At 43.6% G+C, this 22464-nt stretch overlaps 1 protein-coding gene across 2 annotated transcripts in view; it reads left to right on the forward strand.

Moving 5' to 3' along the window:
• Positions 1-1168: 1168 nt before the first annotated feature.
• Positions 1169-22464, forward strand: part of LOC109876987 (zinc finger protein 391-like) — a 33237-nt gene continuing 11941 nt past the window's right edge. The window contains exons 1-2 of one of the 2 annotated variants that reach the window (XM_031815706.1): positions 1175-2041; positions 14407-16693. In XM_031815706.1, coding sequence (XP_031671566.1) covers positions 1417-2041; positions 14407-15353 — 1572 coding nt within the window. In that variant the 5' untranslated portion in view covers positions 1175-1416 and the 3' untranslated portion in view covers positions 15354-16693. Of the gene's footprint in view, positions 2042-14406; positions 16694-22464 lie in introns of those variants that run through there. The other variant, XM_031815705.1, reaches the window with a different exon arrangement.

The following is a 22464-nucleotide window of genomic DNA, read 5'->3' on the forward strand; positions in this document are numbered from 1 at the left end:
AGGCTACCTGATGGCCCTCTGATATCCTCTGATATCCGGGAATGAACCCGGGTCTGTGTTAACGTCTCTAGCACTGCGATGCCGATTTAAGATGAGCAGTGTAAGGTGCTACCATGACCACTGCATCATCTACCTCCTGCCTATAGTCAGTTTAATATCCAATTATTACTGTGTGTGTAAATGTCCTCGTTGATTCCTGCAGCTGAACTATTCCCTGGAATTAAACTACTTAACATCTGAGGAGCTACATGGACTCTCACGCTGTCCCACCCTCTCAGGCCCCACATAGGATTTTGAGGTTATCGAATAACTGAAGGTTTAGGAATATGTATATACATTCTCCTGTAGTGGAATTCGTTTTCTTGGGTGAATTGTTTCAACCCCGTCCAGTTGGTGACGATAAAACACCTTTTGAGTTTGAGCCAATAAACCCAAAGAAGAAGAAGAAGAAGAAGTCAGCAACCTATCGGAGGTGTTCGGTGAGAGAAAGGCGGGTTGAGGTTGCCAGGGTTACAGTAGGACAGAAAGTGTTGTATGCCGATAGCAGTGAAGAGAGTGGTAGAGGAAGATGGGTACAGGGTGAGGGATCCCGAGAGGATCCCTGTGAGTAGGCAGAGACCATGAGAGAGTGGTAGAGGAAGATGGGTACAGGGTGAGGGATCCTGAGAGGATCCCTGTGAATAGGCAGAGACCATGAGAGAGTGGTAGAGGAAGATGGGTACAGGGTGAGGGATCCCGAGAGGATCCCAGTGAATAGGCAGAGATCAAGGGAGAGTGATGGGAAGAATATGTGCTTCAGTAAAGGTGGGCTTTTTTTTTAGCATTCATAGCCATGGTTGTCAACTGTACTACAGAAATGGATCGGAGGTCACAGGAGGTTGTTGGGGGCTGCAACAGAGAAGTACTCTGGATTGCGAGGATTTACTGCAGAACAGTTGCAGGTGGTGTTGAGTGGTAGTGTTCTGTCTTCCCAGACCGTTGGCCTGGAGTACGATTAAATAGGGTTAAATAGTGGAATGGGTTAATAGTTGTCAGGGAAACTTTCATTTTACACAATTTGTGTTACCGAATCAAGAATTGAATGTTGGTTGGCCGTGAATGGCCTCACACACCAGTACAGCAGGTGGCGGTATACGCACCTTAAACCCGGATGAGCGCCGCCAACCAAATCCTAAAGAAGAAGAAGTCAACCACCTCGGTATCTTGCTAGGCAACAAAGCTGAAACATCGGTGCTCTTCAGACGCTTTCGGTGATTATTAGCCATTGTGTTTTAAAACTCATTTTTGTCGTCTAGTTAGTTACTACCCCTTTCGTTTAAATATTCCGTTGTTAGTCATCTAGCTAGCTGGTTAAGTTAGGACTAGTATTAGACGAGTTGCTAATGCTAACTAGCTAGCAAGTTAGCATCCCCGACCATGAGCTCACTAAGCTACTCCACCCATGAGGAGGTCTGCTGGACGGAGAAAGAAACTCTGGTGAAAGAGGAGGAGGAAGAGAAATATGTTACAATACAAAAACTAGTGGAGGGTGAGACTGTTACCGTGAAAGAAGAAGAGAAAGACGTTTCAGTGAAAGAAGAGGAAGACTCGTTCAGAGTGAAAGAGGAGGAGGATGTTACAGTGAAAGAGGAGGATGTAACTGAAGAGATACAGAATGCCGTTTTTGGAATGAAGAAGGATGAGGGGGAGGTGACTGCTACTGTGAAGGAAGAGGAGGAGGACTATGCCCTTTTTGGAATGAAGGAGGGGGAGGTGACTGCTACTGTGAAGGAAGAGGAAGAAGCTTTCAGTGTAAAAGAGGAGGAGGATGTTACTCTGAAGGAGGAGAATGCCGTTTTTGGAATGAAGGAGGGGGAGGTGACTGCTACTGTGAAGGAAGAGGAAGAAGCGTTCAGTGTAAAAGAGGAGGAGGATGTTACTCTGAAGGAGGAGAAAGAGGAGAATGCCGTTTTTGGAATGAAGGAGGAGGGGGAGATTACTGTCTCATTGGAAGAGGAGGAGAAAGAAGAAGAAGAGACGACAGGAGATCTGATTAACGACGGTAAGTACTGTCTTAAAAATAGGGGCAAAAACTCTGCAGTTGTTGAACTATATGTGTGGTTAGGAATTATTAAAGCTACAGATTGTCATCAACCAACAAAATGTTAATGGATAAAGGGCTCTATGGATAAAATGCTTCCTATTTCTTATATTTTTCCCAACATTTTTAATCACTGAATATCCCTTCCTGTAGTGCTTCGCTCATTCTCTACCCTCAACATCCCATGAGAGCATGCCAACCGAAAGGTTGCAAGTTCATATCCCCGAGCTGACAAGGTACAATCTGTCGTTCTGCCCCTGAACAGGCAGTTAACCCACTGTTCCCAGGCCGTCATTGAAAATAAGAATATGTTCTTAACTGACTTGCCTGGTTAAATAAAGGTTAAATAAAGGTTAAAAAGAGCCAAGTTATTATTTTGTATTAATTATAGTTATTATCAATGGTAGTATTATTAGGTCCTTGGTTGTTTAGTTATAAGGTAAGGCTGACTGATCTGATTTAAAATGAAATATATATTTGACCTTTATTTAACTATTTTCAATGACGGCCTAGGAACAGTGGGTGAACTGGTCTAGGAACAGTGGGTTAACTGGTCTAGGAACAGTGGGTGAACTGGTCTAGGAACAGTGGGTTAACTGGTCTAGGAACAGTGGGTGAACTGGTCTAGGAACAGTGGGTCAACTGGTCTAGGAACAGTGGGTCAACTGGTCTAGGAACAGTGGGTCAACTGGTCTAGGAACAGTGGGTCAACTGGTCTAGGAACAGTGGGTCAACTGGTCTAGGAACAGTGGGTCAACTGGTCTAGGAACAGTGGGTCAACTGGTCTAGGAACAGTGGGTCAACTGGTCTAGGAACAGTGGGTCAACTGGTCTAGGAACAGTGGGTCACCTGGTCTAGGAACAGTGGGTCAACTGGCCTAGGAACAGTGGGTCAACTGGCCTAGGAACAGTGGGTCAACTGGCCTAGGAACAGTGGGTCAACTGGCCTAGGAACAGTGGGTCAACTGGCCTAGGAACAGTGGGTCAACTGGTCTAGGAACAGTGGGTCAACTGGTCTAGGAACAGTGGGTCAACTGGCCTAGGAACAGTGGGTCAACTGGCCTAGGAACAGTGGGTCAACTGGCCTAGGAACAGTGGGTCAACTGCCTTGTTCAGGGGCTGAATGACAGATTTTTACCTTGTGAGCTCGGGGATTCAAACTTGCAACCTTTCGGTTACTAGTTCCAACCCCCTAACCACTAGGCTACCTGCCCCCCCCCCCCCCCCCCTATAACCACCAGGCTACCTGACCCCCCCCCCTCTCTCTAACCACTAGGCTACCTGATCCTCTCCCCCCCCTCTAACCACTAGGCTACCTGATCCTCTCCCCCCCCTCTAACCACTAGGCTACCTGACCCCTCCCTCTAACCACTAGGCTACCTGACCCCTCCCTCTAACCACTAGGCTACCTGACCCCTCCCTCTAACCACTAGGCTACCTGACCCCTCCCTCTAACCACTAGGCTACCTGCCCCCCCCCCCCCTCTAACCACTAGGCTACCCATTAAGGTTTGAGATCTCTGTGGTTACCATATCATACATTACAACCAACTCTGATTTCAAATGATCAAACGGACAGAATCAAGACAAGGAATGATTCTTTTGAAAAAAGGGAGCCACATGAATGTAAGCAATAAGGCATGAGAACCCGTGCTCGACTTGGACTGAAAAAGGTTCCGGTACTGTTTATATACATGAATGTAAGCAATAAGGCATGAGAACCCGTGCTCGACTTGGACTGAAATAGGTTCCGGTAATGTTTATATACATGAATGTAAGCAATAAGGCATATGAGAACTCATGCTTGACTTGGACTGAAAAAGGTTCCGGTAATGTTTATATACATGAATGTAAGCAATAAGGCATGAGAACTCATGCTTGACTTGAAACCCAGCCTAAAACCCCAAACAGCAAGCAATGCAGGTGGAGAAGCAAGCTCATGCTTGACTTGGACTGAAAAAGGTTCCGGTACTGTTTATATTTAAGGTGCAGGAACAATACAATACTTTAAAACTAATAGTTTTTTATACGAGGTGCAGAAACTCAAGCGATAGGACATTTTTAGGTGCCGGTACTCAGTCCTGGTGAGCTCCTGCCCAAATCAAGCAGTAAAGAGAAACCAGTGTGTGATTGTCGACAACACAGCAATGGGCCGTTCTTTAAACATGACGTGAAGCTGAGTTCTGGGAAACGTCCCTAAAGAGTCTGTTATTATTCACAATAACATGGGTTTGACTGCTTTATTTATTTCCTAAAATGGTAAAAAGTAGTTATTTTGTATGTTATTTTAATCTTTATTTAACTAGACAAGTCAGCTAAGGACAAATTGTTATTTACAGTTACGGCTTACCCCAGCCAAACCCTAACCCAGATTGTGTAGCATCTATATACTGGGGGGTGGTGGTGGTGGTCAATTACGGCTTACCCCAGCCAAACCCTAACCCAGATTGTGTAGCATCTTTATACTGGGTGGTGGTGGTGGTCAATTACGGCCTACCCCAGCCAAACCCTAACCCAGATTGTGTAGCATCTATATACTGGGGGGTGGTGGTGGTGGTCAATTACGGCTTACCCCAGCCAAACCCTAACCCAGATTGTGTAGCATCTATATACTGGGGGGTGGTGGTGGTGGTCAATTACGGCTTACCCCAGCCAAACCCTAACCCAGATTGTGTAGCATCTATATACTGGGGGGTGGTGGTGGTGGTCAATTACGGCTTACCCCAGCCAAACCCTAACCCAGATTGTGTAGCATCTTTATACTGGGTGGTGGTGGTGGTCAATTACGGCCTACCCCAGCCAAACCCTAACCCAGATTGTGTAGCATCTATATACTGGGGGGTGGTGGTGGTCAATTACGGCTTACCCCAGCCAAACCCTAACCCAGATTGTGTAGCATCTATATACTGGGGGGTGGTGGTGGTGGTCAATTACGGCTTACCCCAGCCAAACCCTAACCCAGATTGTGTAGCATCTTTATACTGGGGGGTGGTGGTGGTCAATTACGGCCTACCCCAGCCAAACCCTAACCCAGATTGTGTAGCATCTATATACTGTGGGGTGGTGGTGGTGGTCAATTACGGCTTACCCCAGCCAAACCCTAACCCAGATTGTGTAGCATCTATATACTGGGGGGTGGTGGTGGTGGTCAATTACGGCTTACCCCAGCCAAACCCTAACCCAGATTGTGTAGCATCTTTATACTGGGTGGTGGTGGTGGTCAATTACGGCCTACCCCAGCCAAACCCTAACCCAGATTGTGTAGCATCTTTATACTGGGTGGTGGTGGTGGTCAATTACGGCCTACCCCAGCCAAACCCTAACCCAGATTGTGTAGCATCTTTATACTGGGTGGTGGTGGTGGTCAATTACGGCCTACCCCAGCCAAACCCTAACCCAGATTGTGTAGCATCTATATACTGGGTGGTGGTGTAGCATCTATATACTGGGTGGTGGTGTAGCATCTATATACTGGGTGGTGGTGTAGCATCTATATACTGGGTGGTGGTGTAGCATCTATATACTGGGTGGTGGTGTAGCATCTATATACTGGGTGGTGGTGTAGCATCTATATACTGGGTGGTGGTGTAGCATCTATATACTGGGTGGTGGTGTAGCATCTATATACTGGGTGGTGGTGTAGCATCTATATACTGGGTGGTGGTGTAGCATCTATATACTGGGTGGTGGTGTAGCATCTATATACTGGGTGGTGGTGTAGCATCTATATACTGGGTGGTGGTGTAGCATCTATATACTGGGTGGTGGTGTAGCATCTATATACTGGGTGGTGGTGTAGCATCTATATACTGGGTGGTGGTGTAGCATCTATATACTGGGTGGTGGTGTAGCATCTATATACTGGGTGGTGGTGTAGCATCTATATACTGGGTGGTGGTGTAGCATCTATATACTGGGTGGTGGTGTAGCATCTATATACTGGGTGGTGGTGTACCATCTATATACTGGGTGGTGGTGTACATCTATATACTGGTGGTGGTGTACCATCTATATACTGGGTGGTGGTGTACCATCTATATACTGGGTGGTGGTGTACCATCTATATACTGGGTGGTGGTGTACCATCTATATACTGGGTGGTGGTATATCATCTATATACTGGGTGGTGGTGTATCTATACACTGGGTGGTGTGTATCATCTATATACTGGGTGGTGTGTATCTATATACTGGGTGGTGGTGGTGTGTATCATCTATATACTGGGTGGTGGTGTGTAGCATCTATATACTGGGTGGTGGTGTGTAGCATCTATATACTGGGTGGTGGTGTGTAGCATCTATATACTGGGTGGTGGTGTGTAGCATCTATATACTGGGTGGTGGTGTGTAGCATCTATATACTGGGTGGTGGTGTGTAGCATCTATATACTGGGTGGTGGTGTGTAGCATCTATTTACTGGGTGGTGGTGGTGTGTAGCATCTATTTACTGGGTGGTGGTGGTGTGTAGCATCTATTTACTGGGTGGTGGTGGTGGTGTAGCATCTATTTACTGGGTGGTGGTGGTGGTGTAGCATCTATTTACTGGGTGGTGGTGGTGGTGTAGCATCTATATACTGGGTGGTGGTGGTGGTGTAGCATCTATATACTGGGTGGTGTTGGTGGTGTATCATCTATATATTGGGTGGTGGAGGTGTGTAGCATCTATTTACTGGGTGGTGGTGTATCATCTATTTACTGGGTGGTGTGGTGTATCATCTATATATTGGGTGGTGGTGGTGTGTATCTATATACTGGGTGGTGGTGGTGGTGTGTATCATCTATATTGGGTGGTGGTGGTGTGTAGCATCTATATATTGGGTGGTGGAGGTGTGTAGCATCTATTTACTGGGTGGTGGTGTATCTATATACTGGGTGGTGGTGGTGTGTATCATCTATATACTGGGTGGTGTGTATCATCTATATACTGGGTGGTAGTGGTGTATCATCATATTGACAACCCATTCTGGTCATTTTATTAACCCATCCTGGTCATATTAACAACCCATCCTGGTCATGTTATTAACCCATCCTGGTCATGTTATTAACCCATCCTGGTCATGTTATTAACCCATCCTGGTCATGTTATTAACCCATCCTGGTCATGTTATTAACCCATCCTGGTCATGTTATTAACCCATCCTGGTCATGTTAACAACCCATCCTGGTCATGTTAACAACCCATCCTGGTCATGTTAACAACCCATCCTGGTCATGTTAACAACCCATCCTGGTCATGTTAACAACCCATCCTGGTCATGTTATTAACCCATCCTGTTATTAACCCATCCTGTTATTAACCCATCCTGGTCACGTTAACAACCCATCCTGGTCACGTTAACAACCCATCCTGGTCACGTTAACAACCCATCCTGGTCACGTTAACAACCCATCCTGGTCACGTTAACAACCCATCCTGGTCACGTTAACAACCCATCCTGGTCATGTTAACAACCCATCCTGGTCATGTTAACAACCCATCCTGGTCATGTTAACAACCCATCCTGGTCATGTTAACAACCCATCCTGGTCATGTTATTAACCCATCCTGGTCATGTTATTAACCCATCCTGGTCATGTTATTAACCCATCCTGGTCATGTTATTAACCCATCCTGGTCATGTTAACAACCCATCCTGGTCATGTTATCAACCCATCCTGGTCATGTTAACAACCCATCCTGGTCATGTTAACAACCCATCCTGGTCATGTTAACAACCCATCCTGGTCATGTTAACAACCCATCCTGGTCATGTTAACAACCCATCCTGGTCATGTTATTAACCCATCCTGGTCATGTTATTAACCCATCCTGGTCATGTTAATACCCCATCCTGGTCATGTTATTAACCCATCCTGGTCATGTTATTAACCCATTCTGGTCATGTTATTAACCCATTCTGGTCATGTTATTAACCCATCCTGGTCATGTTATTAACCCATCCTGGTCATGTTATTAACCCATCCTGGTCATGTTATTAACCCATCCTGGTCATGTTATTAACCCATCCTGGTCATGTTATTAACCCATCCTGGTCATGTTAACAACCCATCCTGGTCATGTTATCAACCCATCCTGGTCCTGGTCATGTTATTAACCCATCCTGGTCATATTAACAACCCATCCTGGTCATGTTATTAACCCATCCTGGTCATGTTATTAACCCATCCTGGTCATGTTATTAACCCATCCTGGTCATGTTAACAACCCATCCTGGTCATGTTAACAACCCATCCTGGTCATGTTAACAACCCATCCTGGTCATGTTAACAACCCATCCTGGTCATGTTAACAACCCATCCTGGTCATGTTATTAACCCATCCTGTTATTAACCCATCCTGTTATTAACCCATCCTGGTCACGTTAACAACCCATCCTGGTCACGTTAACAACCCATCCTGGTCACGTTAACAACCCATCCTGGTCACGTTAACAACCCATCCTGGTCATGTTAACAACCCATCCTGGTCATGTTAACAACCCATCCTGGTCATGTTAACAACCCATCCTGGTCATGTTATTAACCCATCCTGGTCATGTTATTAACCCATCCTGGTCATGTTATTAACCCATCCTGGTCATGTTATTAACCCATCCTGGTCATGTTAACAACCCATCCTGGTCATGTTATCAACCCATCCTGGTCATGTTATCAACCCATCCTGGTCATGTTAACAACCCATCCTGGTCATGTTAACAACCCATCCTGGTCATGTTAACAACCCATCCTGGTCATGTTAACAACCCATCCTGGTCATGTTATTAACCCATCCTGGTCATGTTATTAACCCATCCTGGTCATGTTAATACCCCATCCTGGTCATGTTATTAACCCATCCTGGTCATGTTATTAACCCATCCTGGTCATGTTATTAACCCATTCTGGTCATGTTATTAACCCATCCTGGTCATGTTATTAACCCATCCTGGTCATGTTATTAACCCATCCTGGTCATGTTATTAACCCATCCTGGTCATGTTATTAACCCATCCTGGTCATGTTATTAACCCATCCTGGTCATGTTAACAACCCATCCTGGTCATGTTATCAACCCATCCTGGTCCTGGTCATGTTATTAACCCATCCTGGTCATATTAACAACCCATCCTGGTCATGTTATTAACCCATCCTGGTCATGTTATTAACCCATCCTGGTCATGTTATTAACCCATCCTGGTCATGTTATTAACCCGTCCTGGTCATGTTAACAACCCGTCCTGGTCATGTTAACAACCCGTCCTGGTCATGTTAACAACCCATCCTGGTCATGTTAACAACCCATCCTGGTCATGTTAACAACCCATCCTGGTCATGTTAACAACCCATCCTGGTCATGTTATCAACCCATCCTGGTCATGTTATTAACCCATCCTGGTCATGTTATTAACCCATCCTGGTCATGTTATTAACCCATCCTGGTCATGTTATTAACCCATCCTGGTCATGTTATTAACCCATCCTGGTCATGTTATCAACCCATCCTGGTCATATTAACAACCCATCCTGGTCATATTAACAACCCATCCTGGTCATGTTAACCCATCCTGGTCATGTTAACAACCCATCCTGGTCCTGGTCATGTTATTAACCCATCCTGGTCATGTTAACCCATCCTGGTCATGTTAACCCATCCTGGTCATGTTAACCCATCCTGGTCATGTTAACCCATCCTGTTCATGTTAACCCATCCTGTTCATGTTAACCCATCCTGTTCATGTTAACCCATCCTGTTCATGTTAACCCATCCTGTTCATGTTAACCCATCCTGGTCATGTTAACCCATCCTGGTCATGTTATCAACCCATCCTGGTCATGTTATCAACCCATCCTGGTCATGTTATCAACCCATCCTGGTCATGTTATTAACCCATCCTGGTCATGTTATTAACCCATCCTGGTCATGTTATTAACCCATCCTGGTCATGTTGACAACCCATCCTGGTCATGTTAACAACCCATCCTGGTCCTGGTCATGTATTTAACCCATCCTGGTCATGTTATTAACCCATCCTGGTCATGTTATCAACCCATCCTGGTCATGTTATCAACCCATCCTGGTCATGTTATCAACCCATCCTGGTCATGTTATCAACCCATCCTGGTCATGTTATCAACCCATCCTGGTCATGTTATCAACCCATCCTGGTCATGTTATCAACCCATCCTGGTCATGTTAAAAACCCATCCTGGTCATGTTATTAACCCATCCTGGTCATGTTATTAACCCATCCTGGTCATGTTACTAACCCATCCTGGTCAGGTTATTAACCCATCCTGGTCAGGTTAACAACCCATCCTGGTCAGGTTAACAACCCATCCTGGTCAGGTTAACAACCCATCCTGGTCAGGTTAACAACCCATCCTGGTCAGGTTAACAACCCATCCTGGTCAGGTTAACAACCCATCCTGGTCAGGTTAACAACCCATCCTGGTCAGGTTAACAACCCATCCTGGTCAGGTTAACAACCCGTCCTGGTCAGGTTAACAACCCGTCCTGGTCAGGTTAACAACCCGTCCTGGTCAGGTTAACAACCCGTCCTGGTCAGGTTAACAACCCGTCCTGGTCAGGTTAACAACCCGTCCTGGTCAGGTTAACAACCCGTCCTGGTCAGGTTAACAACCCGTCCTGGTCATGTTAACAACCCGTCCTGGTCATGTTAACAACCCGTCCTGGTCATGTTATCAACCCGTCCTGGTCATGTTATCAACCCGTCCTGGTCATGTTATTAACCCGTCCTGGTCATGTTAACAACCCGTCCTGGTCATGTTATCAACCCGTCCTGGTCATGTTATCAACCCGTCCTGGTCATGTTAACAACCCGTCCTGGTCATGTTAACAACCCGTCCTGGTCATGTTAACAACCCGTCCTGGTCATGTTAACAACCCGTCCTGGTCATGTTATCAACCCATCCTGGTCATGTTATTAACCCATCCTGGTCCTGGTCATGTTATTAACCCATCCTGGTCATGTTATTAACCCATCCTGGTCATGTTATTAACCCATCCTGGTCATGTTAACCCATCCTGGTCATGTTAACATCCCATCCTGGTCATATTAACATCCCATCCTGGTCATATTAACATCCCATCCTGGTCATGTTATCAACCCATCCTGGTCATGTTATCAACCCATCCTGGTCATGTTAGCATCCCATCCTAGAGGAGATTTTCATCTCTGTCACATATTGAATGGCTCACATAAAGTACCACAGTAGGAGTCATAGTACCCATAAACCTCAGGGTCAAACAGGGGAATGATTCCAATCGTTTTTCCCATAAGGGATTTTAGAAACTTAAAATGTCTGCTGACTGGAGTGACGCATTTGAGAATGTATATTTGATGTATATGTAGATTTTATTTTCAGACATGTTAAAGCGTAGGAAGAAATTAGAAGAAATTAGGGAAGAGTTTTTACTCACCAATGTAACAACACTGTGTGGTTAAAGACTTATTAGTAAGCTATTTGTCGTCACGATTTGGTTACCTATTAAGAAAAAACAGTTATGTTTTTGCGTTATTACATATTTATTAACTTATTTCCAGGGTATCTTCTAAACTTCCCACAATGCACTATTTCTCAACGTCATATGGATGTAGTCTGTGCTACTGTGTTCATATCCTAGCAGCCTTTTAAATATGAGGTTGGAAAATATTTAAGAATATATGGGAATATTGTTGCCAAGACGAGAGTTGAAGAAGAAAGTATAATTCCAAAGATCACCTGTCTCGTTCCAAAGTCTGTTGAAAGGCTCTCAGAGGAGGACAAATCTGTTTGAGCTACAACACCAGTTGGATGATCTGTATAAACTGAAAGCAGAGGGAACCTTTGTCAGATCTGGGAAGAAGTGGCTAGAGGAGGATGAACAAAATTCATCTTGGTTTTTTCAGGTTAGATAAAGACCACTCTTAAAAAAATAATACAATTCAACAATTAAATATTAATGGTCTCATCACAGACGATCCCAAATTAGTCTAACTTTAGTTCCAACTTCCACAGGAATTTATATAACACTGCTCAAAAAAATAAAGCGAACACTAAAATAACACCTCCTAGATCTGAATGAATGAAATATACATAGTTGAATGCACTGACAACAAAATCACATAGAAATTATCAATGGAAATCAAATTTATCAACTCATGGAGGTCTGGATTTGGAGTGACACTCAAAATTAAAGTGGAAAACCACACTACAGGCTGATCCAACTTTGATGTAATGTCCTTAAAACAAGTCAAAATGAGGCTCAGTAGTGTGTGTGTGGCCTTCATGTGCCTGTATCACTTCCCTACAACGCCTGGGCATGCTCCTGATGAGGTGGCGGATGGTCTCCTGAGGGATCTCCTCCCAGACCCGGACTAAAGCATCCGCCAACTCCTGGACAGTGTGGTGCAATGTGGAGTTGGTGGATGGAGCGAGACATGATGTCCCAGATGTGCTCAATTGGATTCAGGTCTGGGGAACGGGCGGGCCAGTCCATAGCATCAATGCCTTCCTCTTGCAGGAACTGCTGACACACTCCAGCCACATGAGGTCTAGCATTGTCTTGCATTAGGAGGAACCCAGGGCCAACCGCACCAGCATATGGTCTCACAAGTGGTCTGAGGATCTCATCTCGGTACCTAATGGCAGTCAGGCTACCTCTGGCGAGCACATGGAGGGCTGTGCGGTCCCCCAAAGAAATGCCACCCCACACCATGACTGACCCACCGCCAAACCGGTCATGCTGGAGAATGTTGCAGGCAGCAGAACGTTCTCCACGGCGTCTCCAGACTCCGTCACGTCTGTCACGTGCTCAGTGTGAACCTGCTTTCATCTGTGAAGAGCACAGGGCGCCAGTGGCGAATTTGTCAATCTTGGTGTTCTCTGGCAAAAGCCAAACGTCCTGCACGGTGTTGGGCTGTAAGCACAACCCCCACCTGTGGACGTCGGGCCCTCATACCACCCTCATGGAGTCTGTTTCTGACCGTTTGAGCAGACACATGCACATTTGTGGCCTGCTGGAGGTCATTTTGCAGGGCTCTGGCAGTGCTCCTCCTTGCACAAATGCGGAGGTAGCGGTCCTGCTGCTGGGTTGTTGCCCTCCTACGGTCTCCATGTCTCCTGATGTACTGGCCTGTCTCCTGGTAGCGCCTCCATGCTCTGGACACTACGCTGACAGACACCGCAAACCTTCTTGCCACAGCTTGCATTGATGTGCCATCCTGGATGAGCTGCACTACCTGAGCCACTTGTGTGGGTTGTAGACTCCGTCTCATGCTACCTTTTTTTTTTTTTTTTTTTTTTTTTTTTACCTACCTTTATTTAACCAGGCAAGTCAGTTAAGAACACATTCTTATTTTCAATGACGGCCTGGGAACAGTGGGTTAACTGCCTGTTCAGGGGCAGAACGACAGATTTGTACCTTGTCAGCTCGGGGGTTTGAACTCGGAACCTTCCGGTTACTAGTCCAATGCTCTAACCACTAGGCTACGCTGCGAGAGTGAAAGCACCCGCCAGCATTCAAAAGTGACCAAAACATCAGCCAGGAAGCATAGGAACTGAGAAGTGGTCTGTGGTCACCACCTGCAGAACCACTCCTTTATTGGGGGTGTCTTGCTAATTGCCTATAATTTCCACCTGTTGTCTATTCCATTTGCACAACAGTATGTGACATTTATTGTCAATCAGTGTTGCTTTCTAAGTGGACAGTTGGATTTCACAGAAGTGTGATTGACTTGGAGTTACATTGTGTTGTTTAAGTGTTCCCTTTATTTTTTTGGAGCAGTGTATTTTCATACATTTCTATTGAATAATAAACCAGAATAGGTTCTATACATATTGTCTGTACCTATACAAAATTCAGAGGTCAGAGGTCAGATAACAAGGTTCAGAACAAGTCCCATCTGTTACAAACTAAATGCTGGACTAGGGGTAATAATGTTGAGTTTCTTTTTGACAGTGGAGATGAGTTGATGAATTTCCTGGCTGGGCTGTGAGACAGTGGAGATGAGTTGATGAATTTCCTGGCTGGGCTGTGAGACAGTGGAGATTAGTTGATACATTTCCTGGCAGGGCTCTGGGACAGTGGAGATTAGTTGATGAATTGCCTGGCTGGGCTGTGAGACAGTGGATGTGTAGGAATGATTCAAATGGAACTGGTAACCGCCATTACCCGAGTAGTATTGTGAATAACTAATGGCTATTAACCAATCGGCATTCATGTTCCAAGTGTACTGTTTAATAATGAAGGATCTAGTCTAGATTAAACCTTATAGGAAGACAGTTTTATCATGTGGAGGTTTCATCCAGGTCTCTCTGTTTTAACCAAATACTCTGTCTTTGGCAGGAGAGAGAGCAGTCTGTCACTCTGACAGCAGTAAGAGTCCTTCAGAGGAACCAGACCCAGAGACTCCCAAACCAGTGAGACGACTCAACTGCTCCCAGTGTAATAAGAGTTTCACGTTGTCATGGAACCTAAAAGAGCATGAGAGGGCACACACAGGACACAAGCCTTTCCACTGCTCCCAGTGTGGAAAGAGATTTCCACGATCACAGAACCTAAAAATACATCAGAGGACACACACAGGGGAAAGGCCTTTTCTCTGCTCCCAGTGTGGAAAGTGTTTTACCCAGTTATGGAGCCTGAACAAACATAATCGAATACACACAGGAGAAAAGCCTTACCATTGTTCCCACTGTGGAAAGAAATTTAGGTTGTTAGATAAGCTGAAGGAGCATGAGAGGACACACACAGGAGAGAAACCTTACCATTGCTCCCTGTGTGAAAAGAGTTTTACCCAATTAGCTTACCGAAAAGAGCATGAAAGGAAACACACTGAAGAAAAGACTTACCAATGTTCCCAGTGTGGAAAGAGATTTTCACGATCACAGGAACTAAAGTCACACGAGAGGACACACACAGGGGAGAAACTTCACCACTGCTCTCATTGTGACAAGTGTTTTACGCAGTTAGGGAGCCTGAACAAACATAATAGAGTACACTCAGGAGAAAAGCCTTACCCCTGTACCCATTGTGGAAAGAGGTTTTCTAGATCACAGGACCAAAAATCACATGAGAGGACACACACCGGGGAGAAACCTTACCATTGTTCCCTATGCGGAAATGATTTTACCCATTTAGGGAGCCTGAACAAACATAAGAAGAGAATACACTCTGGAGTGAAGCCTTACTCATGTTCCCATTGCCTAATGAATTTCAGGTTGTTAAATAACCTTAAGGAGCATGAGAGGACACACACACATCTTACCATGGTCGCAGTGGAAAAGATTTGACCAATTTAGGGAAACTATAAGATCATGAGAGGACACTTGGGAGAAATCACCCAGTTGTTCCCAGTGTGGAAAGAGTTTTACCTAGTTAGGGAGCCTGAAAAGGAACATACACACACACAGGGGAGGAAGTTTGTAAAGAGTTCTAGTTAGGGAACCTAATTGTGGAAAGACATCTTCCCAGAGGACCTGAAATCACATGATAGAATAGACAGGCAGTGTTCTGATGAGTCACTGTGTTCTGACTTATGTTTGACTTGTTTTATGCCACATTAAATCATATTGTTGATATGAAATCTTAATCAACAATAGGCCTGTTTTTGTTTTTTTCTCTAGATACATGGTATCTACAGGCAGTGTTCTGATGAGTCACTGTGTTCTGATGAGTCACTGTGTTCTGATGAGTCACAGTGTTCTGACTGATGTTTGACTGTTGTTTTATGTCACATTAAACCATATTGTTGATATTAAATCGTTCTCTAGAATAGACCTGTTTTAGTGTCTGAGACAGGATTATGTCTAAAATCAGATTACAATTTTGATTCTACACTTTGATAGATTGGATACATGTTAGAACCCTTAGATGTTATTAATGACATGATTTAGATATTTTAAAATGTAAATTATTAATTGCATATTGTGTGTATTTCTTGATTCTAACCTTAAAACCTCAAGAAACGTAGTTTTGGTTTCATTTAGTTAATTTGTGTTCTAGTCTCCAAGCTAAAGATCTATGAAACTGTGGTGATGTTCCCACGTTGGTAACATGGGAAAACATTCACGACCTCATGAATGTTCCCGTCAGTATTATTCCACCATGTTAGAGAGAGAACACAGGTGCTGACTGTGGTGATGTTCTGATAACGTTGTAAACATGGAAAACATTCACGACCTCATCAATGTTCCCGTCAGTATTATTCCACCATGTTAGAGAGAGAACACAGGTGCTGATTGTTACACACATTTGATTAATGCAACATTTTTATCTGAATTCAAATGAAATAGATTTTTTTTTTTACTGTGTTAGCCACTAGTGGACATTGATTATGTACATCTATGTACTTACAGAAATTTGAATTTTGAAATACAGGTATGTTTATCCCCGTTTCGTAACGTTTTTCAACAGAATCATTGGGATAAACACACCCCTGATCACCCGCGCACACAGTTCACTTTCATAGCAGCCACATACAAACAGCATGATCCCTTTTCTCATGGTATAATTCTTACTCCCGTCTACGCGCTCCTTGACTTGGAAGAGTTCCAGTGTTGGATAGCCAGCTAGCTAACTTAGCATCCCTCTCTGTTGGATAGCCAGCTAGCTAACTTAGCATCCCTCTCTGTTGGACAGCCAGCTAGCTAACTTAGCATCCCTCTCTGTTGGATAGCCAGCTAGCTAACTTAGCATCCCTCTCTGTTGGATAGCCAGCTAGCTAACTTAGCATCCCTCTCTGTTTGAGCCTGAGTAGGCTAAACTAGTAGGCTAAACTAGCTAGCTCTCCACTTCTCACCTTTTCCCTTCATTTGTGGACTTCAGTGCACAACACATCAGCTCTATGTGACCAGGAGAAAAAACCTTTCCAAGCCAAACTACATCATAACCGCTACACACAGCCTATATCATTGTCACCATAATAGCTAAGGTAACGTGGTAGTCAACACAACTAATAAGACTAACACGTTAGTAAACCTGCTACAATCATGCAGTAGCTTTATAGTGCAATAAATGAGTAAAACCAAAAGCTTACCTTGACTTGGAAGAGTTCCAGTGTTGGATAGCCAGCTAGCTAACTTAGCATCCCTCTCTGTTGGATAGCCAGCTAGCTAACTTAGCATCCCTCTCTGTTGGATAGCCAGCTAGCTAACTTAGCATCCCTCTCTGTTTGAGCCTGAGTAGGCTAAACTAGTAGGCTAAACTAGCTAGCTCTCCACTTCTCACCTTTTCCCTTCATTTGTGGACTTCAGTGCACAACACATCAGCTCTATGTGACCAGGAGAAAAAACCTTTCCAAGCCAAACTACATCATAACCGCTACACACAGCCTATATCATTGTCACCATAATAGCTAAGGTAACGTGGTAGTCAACACAACTAATAAGACTAACACATTAGTAAACCTGCTACAATCATGCAGTAGCTTTATAGTGCAATAAATGAGTAAAACCAAAAGCTTACCTTGACTTGGAAGAGTTCCAGTGTTGGATAGCCAGCTAGCTAACTTAGCATCCCTCTCTGTTGGATAGCCAGCTAGCTAACTTAGCATCCCTCTCTGTTGGATAGCCAGCTAGCTAACTTAGCATCCCTCTCTGTTTGAGCCTGAGTAGGCTAAACTAGTAGGCTAAACTAGCTAGCTGCATTCACTATTAAGTGAAAGTAAAAAACATACTATGAAATATAGCTAGTTTTCGCTTCTCCTTAATTTTTGAATAAATTCTTTGTAAAAAAATGTTCAACTATTGTGTCTTTCTCTCTTTGAGTCACCTACTCACCATATTTTGTGCACCGCAGTGTTAGCTACCTGTAGCTTATGCTTTCAGTACTAAATTCATTCTCTCATCCTTTGATTGGGTCAACAACATGTCAGTTAATGCTGCAAGAGCTCTGAAATGTTGGAGGACGTCCTCCGGAAGTTGTCATAATTTCTGTGTAAATCTATGGAAGGGGGTGAAAACCATGAGCCTCCTAGGTTTTATATTGAAGCCAGTGTACCAAGAGGAGGACGGAAGCCAGCTGTCCTCCGGCTACACCATGGTGCTACCTTACAGAGTGCTGTTGAACCTACTGTAGACCTTCATTGATGGAGGTGTGTAGCGACCAATCAGGGGAGAGCTTGTCTGTAAATTGAAGGGGTTTCAGGGTATTGAACAGGGGTGTGTTCAATTTGATTGAACGTTGTGGAAGAGTTTGTACTGAATAACACTATTACCAACATTTTCTTGTATGTTCTTGAACAGACTATGAGGTACATTTTGGTTTGCTCCAGTTGGTGGGTGTGTCGGTGTGTGGCTAGAGTCTAAGGCATTTTGGGCCGTTTTCCACAAATCCGCTACCTGTGATGATCTGAAGGATCAGGTTACAGTGGGTCTCTCGTAGAGGGGGAATGTCATGACTCTCCTGTGATGATCTGAAGGATCAGGTTACAGTGGGTCTCTCTCGTAGAGGGGGAATGTCATGACTCTCCTGTGGCGATCTGAAGGATCAGGTTACAGTGGGTCTCTCTCGTAGAGGGGGGAGAGCGGGAAGTTGTCTGTTTTATGGTCGGTCATCAAATACGGTGCCCCTATGGCCTGTAGTGTTCGAGATTGGAATGTAAACCGTGGAACACGGAGAGACCCTTGGACAATCAAAAGTTTGAATAATTAAACAATATTTACATTTTTGAGAATGTGGGAGTGGTCTGTGGACACTTAAGGGACAGTCATGACGAGTGTGTTTTATTTGACGATCTCATGAAGGACAGGAAACAGTCATTACTGTGTCTGTGGTTGTGTTCCACTTCTGAATTATGGGGGTTCCATCTACATATTGTGAAACGTATGTAATTAAACATGAAACTATTTGTGAAAAGATGTATTGTGATGTCAACCTTCTATATGATAAAATATGGGTTTTCATGTCAAGTTAACCAAATCAGGGGCCACGGTCACGTGAGCATAGACATTATGGTGGCGCATGGACCACCCTGTTCTCAGAAGTATATAAAACCCACTTCTGACAGAAATTTACATCAGACCACGCAAACGTAAGCTAAGGTTGCAAATGGTGAATTTCTAAGACCGAAAATATGAAGCGGCAGCTACAAGTTGAAATGGTTGGCACGACAACTCTACCAAAGGACAAGACTATACAGTGTGGAGCATTGGCTACACGGCTGGAAATGGTTCACCTCTCTGGGATATTCGGGACGGTAGCGTCCCACCCTGCCAACAGGCAGTGAAAGTGCAGGGCACCAAATTCAAAACAACAAAAATGTCATAATTAAAATTCCTCAAGCATACAAGTATTTTACACCATTTTAAAGATACAATTCTCGTTAATCCAGCCGCAGTGTCTGATTTCAAAAATGCTTTACGGCGAAAGCTCCACAAACGATTGTTAGGTCACCACCAAGTCACAGAAAAACACAGCCATTTTTCCAGCCAAAGAGAGGTGTCACAAAAAACAGGAATATAGATCAAATTAATCACTAACCTTTCATGATCTTCATCAGATGACTTCATGTTACACAATACATGTATGTTTTGTTCGATAAAGTGCATCTTTATATCCAAAGATCTTATTTTACATAGGCGTGTTATGTTCAGTATTTCTAAAACATGCGACGATTTTGCAGAGAGCCACATCAATTCACAGAAATACTCATAATAAACATTGATGAAAGATACAACTATTATACATGGAACTTTAGATAAACTTCTAAATGCAACCGCTGTGTCAGATTTCAATTATTTTTAAGTAGAAAGCAAACCATGCAATAATGTGACTACAGCGCTCAGAGACCAAACAAGCCAAATAGATATCCGCCATATTGGATAGTCAACATTAGTCAGAAATAACATTATAAATATTCACTTACCTTTGATGATCTTCATCAGAATGCACTCCCAGGAATCACTATTCCACAATAAATGTTTGATTTGTTCGATAATGTCCATCATTTATGTCCAAATAGCTACTTTTGTTAGCGTGTTTTGGAAACAAATCCAAAGTCACGAAGCGCGTTCACTAGGAGCAGACGAAATGTCAAAAAGTTCCGTTACAGTCCATAGAAACATGTCAAACGATGTATAGAATCAATCTTAAGGATGTTTTTAACATAAAACTTCAATAATGTTCCAACCAGAGAATTCCTTTGTCTGTAGAAATGCAATGGAACGCGAGCTACCTCTCACGTGAACGAGCGTCACAAGCTTGTGGCACTCTGCCAGACCACTGACTCAAATAGCCCTTACGAGCCCCTCCTTTACAGTAGAAGCCTCAAACAAGTTTCTAAAGACTGTTGACATCTAGTGGATGCCTTAGGAAGTGCAACGTGATCAATATCCCACTGTATCTTCAATAGGGAATGTGTTGAGAAATGACCAACCTCAGATTTCCCACTTCCTGGTTGGATTTGTCCTCAGGTTTTCGCCTGCCATATGAGTTCTGTTATACTCACAGACATCATTCAAACAGTTGTAGAAACTTCAGAGTGTTTTCTATCCAAATATACTAATTATATGCATATTCTAGCTTTTATGGCTAAGTAGCAGGCAGCTACTCTGGGCACCTTATTCATCCAAGCTACTCAATACTGCCCCCCAGTCACCAAGAAGTTAAACTCTGAGACTATCGATTCACTACAGAAGTAAGAAGTCCTAGGCCATCAAACTACCAGTCTGCAGCCAGAAATGTACGAAGCCTAGGACAAGAATACCGACAACCGCCAAAACACCTACAGTATTCTATGCGACAACCATGGGTACGCCTAACGTATCCATTATAACACAACCAAAGCCTTTGTCGATTGACTCTCCAGCAAGAGTAACCGGCGACCACAGAGCAAGGCATCAACACTCGTAAATATGTCATTTATTTTCGATTGAGCCGTAGTTCATGTAAGATATTAGCCATTTCCATGAGTGTAGTTATCTATGAATGTAGTAGTGTGTGTGTTTATAAAATGACTGTGTTCTCATTTTTGACTTCAGGGCGCTCTCCGAATAATGAAGTAACCTTTTGCAGAATCTGAGACTTTGCCGAATTATTTTTTAAACCAGGGACTTACAAACCTTGGGGATTTGGTCAAAGCTATAAAATAGTTGAGTTATCATCATTTTGGGATTGAAAATTCTCGTGACTGTGTTTTCATGTTATTCTGTGACTTGGATTAGTTAGTTAGTAAATAAATACTTTAACCAATTTGTATATCGCTGATTCATTATTTATGCGAGGGTTTGTGCAGATATCTGAGGTTTGCGATGTTCAGTAATGAGAACTGATGCGATACAGTACGTTAAGCGATTGTTTTGATAAGATATGAAAACATCTTGTCGATTTGGGAAATAGTCTCTTTAAAGATTTTCCCGTGGTGCCCCCGACTTCCTAGTTAATTAAAGTTTAAATGATTAGTTTAATCACGTAATAATAATTACACAGAGAATTGATTTGATAAAATAACAGTCTTCACATTTATTGATGTCACGGAACGACACTACTTTGACATTTTGTCTTCTACAGTGGTCCTCCTTTATGGGATAAACCAGTCCTTTGTGGTTATGGGTTCAGCTGTACAGGATAAACCAGTCCTTTGTGGTTATGGGTTCAGCTGTACAGGATAAACCAGTCCTTTGTGGTTATGGGTTCAGCTGTATAATAAACCAGTCCTTTGTGGTTATGGGTTCAGCTGTATAATAAACCAGTCCTTTATGGTTATGGGTTCAGCTGTATAATAAACCAGTCCTTTATGGTTATGGGTTCAGCTGTACAGGATAAACCAGTCCTTTGTGGTTATGGGTTCAGCTGTACAGGATAAACCAGTCCTTTATGGTTATGGGTTCAGCTGTACAGGATAAACCAGTCCTTTATGGTTATGGGTTCAGCTGTATAATAAACCAGTCCTTTATGGTTATGGGTTCAGCTGTACAGGATAAACCAGTCCTTTATGGTTATGGGTTCAGCTGTATAATAAACCAGTCCTTTATGGTTATGGGTTCAGCTGTATAATAAACCAGTCCTTTATGGTTATGGGTTCAGCTGTATAATAAACCAGTCCTTTATGGTTATGGGTTCAGCTGTATAATAAACCAGTCCTTTATGGTTATGGGTTCAGCTGTACAGGATAAACCAGTCCTTTATGGTTATGGGTTCAGCTGTATAATAAACCAGTCCTTTGTGGTTATGGGTTCAGCTGTACAGGATAAACCAGTCCTTTATGGTTATGGGTTCAGCTGTACAGGATAAACCAGTCCTTTATGGTTATGGGTTCAGCTGTACAGGATAAACCAGTCCTTTATGGTTATGGGTTCAGCTGTACAGGATAAACCAGTCCTTTATGGTTATGGGTTCAGCTGTATAATAAACCAGTCCTTTATGGTTATGGGTTCAGCTGTATAATAAACCAGTCCTTTATGG

This window comes from Oncorhynchus kisutch, unplaced genomic scaffold (genome assembly GCF_002021735.2).
Source record: "Oncorhynchus kisutch isolate 150728-3 unplaced genomic scaffold, Okis_V2 scaffold503, whole genome shotgun sequence".
NCBI classification, from domain to species: Eukaryota; Metazoa; Chordata; class Actinopteri; order Salmoniformes; family Salmonidae; genus Oncorhynchus; species Oncorhynchus kisutch.